Source organism: Parasteatoda tepidariorum, chromosome 8 (genome assembly GCF_043381705.1).
Source record: "Parasteatoda tepidariorum isolate YZ-2023 chromosome 8, CAS_Ptep_4.0, whole genome shotgun sequence".
In the NCBI taxonomy this organism is placed as follows: Eukaryota; Metazoa; Arthropoda; class Arachnida; order Araneae; family Theridiidae; genus Parasteatoda; species Parasteatoda tepidariorum.
In genome coordinates, this window is record NC_092211.1 from 79559812 (window position 1) to 79566701 (window position 6890).

General features: G+C 29.5%; 1 protein-coding gene across 1 annotated transcript in view; it reads right to left on the reverse strand.

Annotated features, from left to right (window-relative positions):
• The window catches only part of LOC122271649 (low-density lipoprotein receptor-related protein 4), a 397919-nt gene that overhangs the window by 86993 nt on the left and 304036 nt on the right, over positions 1 to 6890 (reverse strand). Inside the window, exons 15-17 of the mRNA XM_043053650.2 lie at positions 5677 to 5802; positions 3655 to 3863; positions 1267 to 1454 (exon numbers count right to left, since the gene is read on the reverse strand). Coding sequence (XP_042909584.1) covers positions 1267 to 1454; positions 3655 to 3863; positions 5677 to 5802 — 523 coding nt within the window. The remainder of the gene's footprint in view (positions 1 to 1266; positions 1455 to 3654; positions 3864 to 5676; positions 5803 to 6890) is intronic.

The following is a 6890-nucleotide window of genomic DNA, read 5'->3' on the forward strand; positions in this document are numbered from 1 at the left end:
AGTTTAAGCCTCGTGCGAATGATCAAATCTCTCAACATAATTTCTTCCGATGGTGATATTAAATGCAAACTGATTCTAAAACATATTCCACACTATTTAACAAATCAGTATAACTCCAAAAAATTCCCCAAGTTGTTATTTTGAATATAAAAAATATACATGGTTTTCATAGAGACATAAAAATAGACACCATACATTTCAAAGAGAGAAACTTTTATTTGTATTTAAAATGAGTGTTATGTACAACAAATATAAGTTTTAAAATGATGCATGGGTACGAAAACTAATAAAATCATGCTTTCGTTAAATAAATTCTTGAAAATATTTAGAAGAATTTTAAATTAAAACTTTAATAACACACACATGCACAATTTTTTAACGTCAAAATCATATTGCGATATACATTCTCATCAGACTTTAAAATAAAATGGTTCAAAATGTTTACGTTTCAATTGTCTCGGTGGTTGAAGAAGATGATTTTCAAATAAATATATTTAATTATTAATTTTATAATTTTAAATGGGATTTTCAATTTGCTCCTGGTAAGTTGTAAAATAAGAAATGAAATAAATCTCAAAAATGTATGCTGATTCAAAATATCATTTTGGATATCATGAAAGAATGTTAAAAATCCTCTGAGCTTTAGTTTTAGCATTTTCCGTACTTCCGTTTTTTGGTTCTCCGCAAGTAAAGCAGATTTCTCTCAAAATAAGCTTAGCTGGAAAAGATTTGCAGAACTGTTCAAAGCTACAAAAGTTGGATGGTAAAAAAAGTTTTTCTTCAAAGATGCAAATAAATACTTTTAAAAATGATAGTCAGATATTTATGTCGAAAGATAAATAAAGAAATTTTAAGAAAAGAAAAATATTTATAGTGAAGTATATTTTTAATGCCACAAAACCTGGACTAGGTAATTTGTCATAAAGTGATAATGTGTAACATATCTAATCAAACAGTTTTTAAAGTTTGTTAAACTGTTTTTAAAACTTCATTTGATAAAAAAGAAAAATAGTTCTTGTGTCACTTATGCCATCCGTTTTGATATGTGCCATAATGGCATACATCAACACAAGACACAAGCATGGAGTGCACTGCTATCCATGTTTGCCTAAAACAAGATGAACTTAATGGGTTTTTTTTCTTTTTCTATTGAAAATTAAATTAAAGTAATAGTACCTTAAGTTTTTTTTTTGTTCTACAAGTATATCACATTGATATTAAATTGAACTTACTCAAAATATTTTACAACAAATTAGCCATTCTTACCCTGATGTTGGATCGACAACGATGTCCCGTGGTTTGCCAAGACTTTCCCAAATGAGGATTGTCCTCATGGCTCCATCGAGATTGGACACTTCGATTCTGTGAGTTCCTGAGTCTGTCCAGTAAAGTTTTCGCGTTATCCAATCAATTGCTAGTCCATCTGGGCTTTCCAATGTATTTTTGATCACTACCTAGGGAATATTAACTTGTCTCATACGCTTTTTTTTAAATGCACAGTGAGATCATTTTTTTTTCGATTTTAAAAGGATTACAAAAATAACTAAGATTATCATCGTTTTTCACCTTACATATATAAATATAATGTGCCTAATAGATAATAGAAACATCTTATAAATTGACGAGATTACACTTCAAAATCCGTACAACTTGAAAGATACAACATTAGAGATACAAATACATTGTTCTATTTATTTCCGTCTTCTAAGATAAGAGATACAAAATTGAAGTACTTCATTAATGTAAAAAGCACAACGGAAATCAAAAGTACAGAAAAAGGTTTTGATCTTTGAATGGTACAAAAATAATTTTCCGCAATTTTGTACCTTTTTAGCTCCTTTATAGCAATACTTGAGGTAGAAGTACGCATTCATTCGGTTCACGCGCATTGTTTTCATTCACGTTATTTATTTTTGTCTTTTGTTTCCAAATGCTGTGTTGTTACTCCAGTACTTTTTGTTGCATAATGGATTTGGACTTAGAATGTAAATTTTCTAAGGATACCACGTGACTGCATATGGATTATGAGCAAAATATTAAAAGGGAAGTCGGAGTTGGAAAATCTTCCGACGTGGTTGGCATTAGTGTTGTTTTTCATGGCTGATATTAAAGCTACAATCATAATTATATATAAGTTCTTCAATCATATAAAACAACGCTATCTTATAACTGCCCGGGGTTCGTAACACTTATTTATATCTGCTATGTTAAATTTTGCACTATAAAATAGTCAGTGCACGATGCTGACTATGAAAATGGTGAAAAAGGTTAATACGTATATGTATAGGGACTAGGCAATATCGTTTAAATTTTAGTTATGCAGCATATCTTTTAAATTCCAGATAAAAATGTTTCATTTTTTTTGCTTCTGTCATCAGAAGTACAGTTTTTAAAGTGCAACAACTGCTTAAAAACTTAAATTAATAAGTATTGAAGAAAAAAAAAAATTTTGTGCTGGTATATTCTATCAAGAAACTGGCTTCCTTTTTAATTTGTTTCCTTAAAGTTTGGTGAATCATTGTTTAAATTAAAGATCCGTTAAACCATAAAACTGGGCTAAAATGTAGGCACTTAGATTTTTATGTCATAAGAATTTTTCTTTTATTTTATTTTTGATTTGAAAAAATATAAATGTTTAAAGAGATTTAATTGAGTTGCGAACCAATAAAAAGACTGCTAAGAAGACTATTCCAGAAAAGACAGCTCCAGACTTCTCATTTGAACCCATATCACTTGTTGCACTCCTTTAGCCCCTTTTTGGTAGCCCAGTGGTTAGAGAATCGCATTCCGATCCGGAAGGCCCAGGCCTCGATCCACGACTCCGCTAAGAACCATATAGAATATCCACGATATTCGTGCTCGTAAAATATGTGGAATCGAAAATCCTGTGGTCGGTCACTGAGTAGCCACCATGAGTCGGTTATCATGGGTACAGGAATCTGGAGAAAATTTCCTTCTCCTTAAGATCCATGTCTAAATTGAAGAAGTTGCCTCATAAATTGAGAGGGTATGTCTTCGGTTCATCCTCAGTGACTTTTTTGGTTATAGACCGTTGTCAATAGCTTATTGTGCAGCTCTAGTGCGACGCATTTACCTCCGTTAACTCTTTTTTATTGCTAAGTAATTTGCAATTTCGTGGAGATAAAAAGTAATACATGTAAAAATGGTTATTCATCAAGAATAACTCGCAATTGTTTTTTACACTACTTCTAAAAAATATATTACGCAGAACAAGCTTAAAAAAATATATATAAACTAATGCATGACATTCAGATATTTACTCTAATAAAAGTGGTAAACTTAATTTTTTTCAAAAAAAATTAAAAAAGATAGCATTAAAATTCAAAAAAAAAATGCTTTACATTTACATTCCAAACTATATGTCAAGTGAAGTTGAACTACATAACCACTATATTTATTCAGAATAATGAAAGTTTCGCAAATTAGCTGTAATCCTTTACGAATCCAAAAATTATAGTATTTTTCTAATTTCAAATAATGCTTGCATTTAACACTAAATGCATCACATTAGATTTACTATAGTAATAAACTATGAATCCATAGATGTTAATTTTTCTTTATTGAATCTGATGATTGCAATCATTTGAAGGGGAACAAAAATAATTGAACCTGTGGTTAAATAATTGTATGTACCTGTTGATGGGATCCATTGATGTTAGATCTTGAAATCGTATCGTTTGTGATGTCTGACCAGTAGATGGTTTCGGTTTCTGCATCAAAATCCAAAGCACCAGCGCTGCTGATATTACGGAAAGGAAATACGACATCAGCGTCATCCTCACAGTCTAGGCAGAGCCAGCGTACGTCTGTACGACGCGTGAAGATTAAAAATGACGACCATTCTGTAAATAAATAAAAAATGCAAAGCTTTTTATTTTATTTTATTTGAAACGAAAAATAAAATTATGAAGAACAACGAGCAGTGTCATCTATTAATTTAAGCTAAGTTACACTTTTGGTATTTATTGTATAAAGGGAATAATTGTATTTTTTTCCTAAATTAATTAAATATCTCAATCAAAATTGCAAGTTAATATTTCATATAGTTTTAAAGATGAGAAATTGAGCTACACCGTAGAGCCCCTACCTCTTTTATTGCCCTTTATTATGACTAAACTGGCCTTTATTATCACTATGTTGAAATTATCTCATGGATTTGAATTGAGATTGTACTATTAAATAAATATTCTCAAGAAAAATGAAGCTATAAGATATTATTTTAAGCAAATTATTCTTAAAATAATATCTTACATAGACTAGTATTTTGATGAGCAAATATTAGTCACCATGTTTAAACTTAAAACATGCCGACTGCTATTTCCTATTTGTTTATTTTTGAAGCGAAAGAAGTTTTTAATAACATGCTATTGTAATTTCTTACAAATACATCTTTACGTTAAATTTTTATTCATCAATTTAATTTTTAAAATGAAATTCAATTAAATTAATTTCTCAACAAGTAGTTTTTTTAATCTAGTATATTTTATTTAAGCATTATGTTGTTGAATAGTTATTGTTGATTTGTTATTGCTATTTTGCTAATAAAACTCTATGTTTGACAAGTTAGTTAAAGATGATAATAGAAAAAAACGGTTAAATTTTTCTTTAAACTTTTCGAATAATTGCATATTATTGTAAAAACTGAGCATTTTTTTATATTTTAAATAACATATTTCAATAAATGGTAATTTTATACATAGAGCAAGCTAGAACATTGTTCCTAGAATAGTATAGTGCCACTAAGAATCTTGAAATTTTCTATTCTACGGTGCTAGTGTTGCACAGAAAAAATTATTTAAAATGTAGTTATAAGGGTTGCCCAAGTGAAAAATAAATGTAATAACACCAAAAATACAGTAAAAATAGCAGCCCTTCATTCATTAAGGAAAGTAAAAGCAGTCCACCATAGTCAGCATGTAACTGATTAACCTGTGCACTTGAGAGCATTTAAAGTTATTGCAAAATCCCGCTAAGTAGTTTCGTTCAGAATTAAACAGTTTGTAATCGTATAATTTTTAAAGACAGAAAGTTCATGTACTCAAGCAAAGTGCTGCACAAATGTCTTACATCGCAATTCTCAGATTATCACTAATATTTAAAAACAACTGAGATCATGATGCTCTTTACATTAGATATTGGTATATGCCATACGCAAATTTTTTTTTAGACCATTTGTTCATATCCATCTTAGACGGTGTCGGCCATAAATTGCTATCAATTAACGATAACTGTTTGCATAACGTTCCTTTTCTCTCACTAATAAATATACTACTGAGTCTTTCCCCATTCCGAACACACTGATCTTTAGAACGACTTTACATCCACTTTGAACGTTCTCATACGAATTGCTTAATCAGTTATTCATCAGTCTGCACACCTCTGACCTAAATTTACAACCACGAAGCGTGATACTGCTATAGCAACTGCATTTCTAATGCTTTCAGAGTCCATTTATATCTGGGCGGCTCTTCTTATAGTCACTAAGTTTAGTTTACGGAAATAAGAATGATTTACATACACATATATCAACTGTATTTCTAATGCTATCAGAGTCCATTTATATCTGGGCGACTCTTCTTATAGTCAATAAGTTTAGCTTACGGAATTAAGAATCCTTTGCTACACATATTTAAAAACATGCCTCCTTTAACTTACCTTTGGAACAAGTTTTTTCATCAACTTGCACTGGTGCTTCCACAGTACACAGACAAGTATATGATACATTATTGGGCATGCATAAATGACTGCAACCACCATTGTCTTCTGCACAAGGATCTCGAACTAAAAAGAAGTTAAAACAAACCCTGTTCTAAAAATAAGTTATTTTAATACCTGTGTATTAATGGTTTCAGCTAAAAAAAAATGGGTAATTATGAGTCTTCAACAATGTACATTTTAATGAATTGTTCGACTGCATTAATTGAGTTTGGAATTAATTAAATGAGTTTTCCCGCCACTTCACTATTTTTCGCTTTTTTAAAGAAGTCACTTCACACTTATTGACTACAACTCACACTCTTCAATTTTTACTTCATAAACCTCAGACCATTGACTATTCGAAAACTTATTCCAGCTGCATCAGAATTATTTTTTTCACAGAAACAATTCTTGCTTTTTCAATACTGTTGCATTTGGCGGATTTTTCTAAAATTTTAGAGTTTTACAAAGCTACTGTTATAAAGAAACAAAACTTGGTAAATAATGTATCTTACAATATTAAAATAACTTGAAAAGAGTTTTTCGATACTATGCATACACAAATAAATAAATAAATCAAATCAATACATTTATAATGATGTTTATTTTTATTACTTTATTGATCTTCAGACAATGAGTAAATACACTTAATATATATAGTGATATTCATTTGGCATGCACTTAGATGTAAACATGCTCTATCCATTGGTATAATAGTTTTTTCTTAGCTTGCAACAGATATAGGTATGAAATATGTATGAAAGAAAAAGATTTAACATTGGAAATATACTATACTTAATTCTGGACAGTATCATAATGCGTGCTTAATTGATGTATCAATTAAGAACGTTATCAATTAAGGTGTATCAATTAAGCATGCTTAATTGACATAAATTTTTCTCATGATACAAAATCAAGAATAAAGTTAAGTAACTTTTTAATGACATACCATTTCTGAGAAAAAGATTTTTATGATAAAAACAAAGATATAAATGAAAAAATGTTTTTTTTTAAAAGGTAACTTTAATATTTGTTAGTAAAAAAACTTTTTTCAGTTAAAAGATAAACATGGGGTTTATAAAGCAATTAATTGATATCGATGAATCATCTTCGTAAAAATCGGGTTTAGTTACGATGACCTTACTTAAGCATGTAAACATTATATATATATA